General features: G+C 57.8%; 1 protein-coding gene across 1 annotated transcript in view; it reads left to right on the plus strand.

The window, feature by feature from the left end:
• The first annotated feature begins 1,017 nt into the window (after positions 1 to 1,017).
• The window catches only part of GRID2IP (Grid2 interacting protein), a 59,771-nt gene continuing 59,289 nt past the window's right edge, over positions 1,018 to 1,499 (plus strand). The window contains 1 exon segment of the mRNA XM_006143671.2: positions 1,018 to 1,431. Within this exon segment, the coding sequence (XP_006143733.2) occupies positions 1,018 to 1,431 (414 nt within the window).

Here is a 1,499-nt window from a genome sequence, read left to right on the forward strand (position 1 = left end):
GTAGAAGTTGGGGTGCTGGACTACCACATGACCAACCATGGTTCAAGTCCCAGACCCAATGGCTGGAAGATCACGCCGGATGTGTGTGAGTGCCAGAAGTGCCCAAAGTTCTGAGAGGAGAACAGAGAAGGGGCTACAGGGTGGTCATGCCCCTGGGGGGTGATTTCTCACTTTCTCTCTCCCTCTCTTTCTCTTCCACAAGCACGTGAGCCCTATGGCAACACCTTTTAAAAAATCATTTGTCTTTTACATTTAAACAATATATACTTTTTTTTTGGTAAATTATAAAGTCCAGAGACATCGACAATCTAGAAAAATGAGTGGATGAATTCAAGGATTTCCACCTTGGTGCTTGGGTCCCCTGGGGCACTGAGAACACTCTGAGGCAGTAAGTAGCCCCAGCTCCAGCTCTCCCCTGCCCCTCTACCTATAGACTGCACACCCTCATCATGGATGGTCCAAACCCCTATGCTCTGTCACGCTGCCCCCCAGACTGCCCTTCTGACCTCCCACTCGGAATCCATCCCTCCTGAGCTCCATCTTCTCAGCCATACTTCCTTCTGCTGTTCAGACTCAGGCCCAGACAGGCAACCGGTGGTTTGGTGGTTAAGGCGGCTGGATCCCAAGAACCAACTGTGGGTTCCAGTCCTGGACCAGTGTGTTTTCATGTGCCAGCCTTTCCAAAGTCCTCAAAGGAGGGCAAGATGGAGGAGAAGGGATTGTGTAGTGTGACACCCCGTGGGGGTGTTTTCTCTCTCTAGGTCTCTGGCTTTCATGCAACCTCTAGCAAATTTTAAGAGAGAGACTCAGCCCCAAACAGGCTAAATGTGGAGGGGGATAAGTATAGAGAGACGGAGGGGAACATAAACAGAGATAAAGAGGCAGGGAGGAGGCAGAGAGAAGTAAGGGCCCAGGCTGGCACACTCCCCCTGGGCCTTTGACAGTCTGTGGAGACACAGACAGGACAAGGAATCTCTGTGCTCTGTTTCCCTTTCCAGTTACACCACCACCGCTGCCATGCCGGCCACCAACCAGGGCTGGCCTGAGGACTTCGGCTTCCGCCTGGGTGGCTCTGGCCCCTGCTTCGTCCTGGAGGTGGCCGAGGGGAGCAGTGCACATGCCGGGGGACTGCGACCCGGGGACCAGATTCTGGAGGTGGAAGGGCTGGCAGTGGGTGGTCTGAGCCGCGAGCGCCTCGTGCGCCTGGCACGGCGCTGTCCGCGTGTGCCACCCAGCCTTGGCGTGCTCCCCGGCCCCGACAACGGCCCCAGCGTGGCTTCTGGCCCCGCTGCCGCGATCACAGCCTTCCGAGGCCCACGCTCCTGCTGCGGCCTCGCCTTGGGGCGTGAACTACTGCGCCTGGCTGGCCGCAAGCGCCCAGACGCCGTGCACCGAGAGCGCAGACGCAAAGCCCAGGAGTTCAGCCGCAAGGTAGGGCGCAGAGGCGGGGCGTGGAAGTGTGTGGGCGGAGCTAGCGGGGCGGGGCTAGGTGTGATGTG

This window comes from Tupaia chinensis, unplaced genomic scaffold (assembly GCF_000334495.1).
Source record: "Tupaia chinensis unplaced genomic scaffold, TupChi_1.0 Scaffold000101_1, whole genome shotgun sequence".
In the NCBI taxonomy this organism is placed as follows: domain Eukaryota; kingdom Metazoa; phylum Chordata; class Mammalia; order Scandentia; family Tupaiidae; genus Tupaia; species Tupaia belangeri.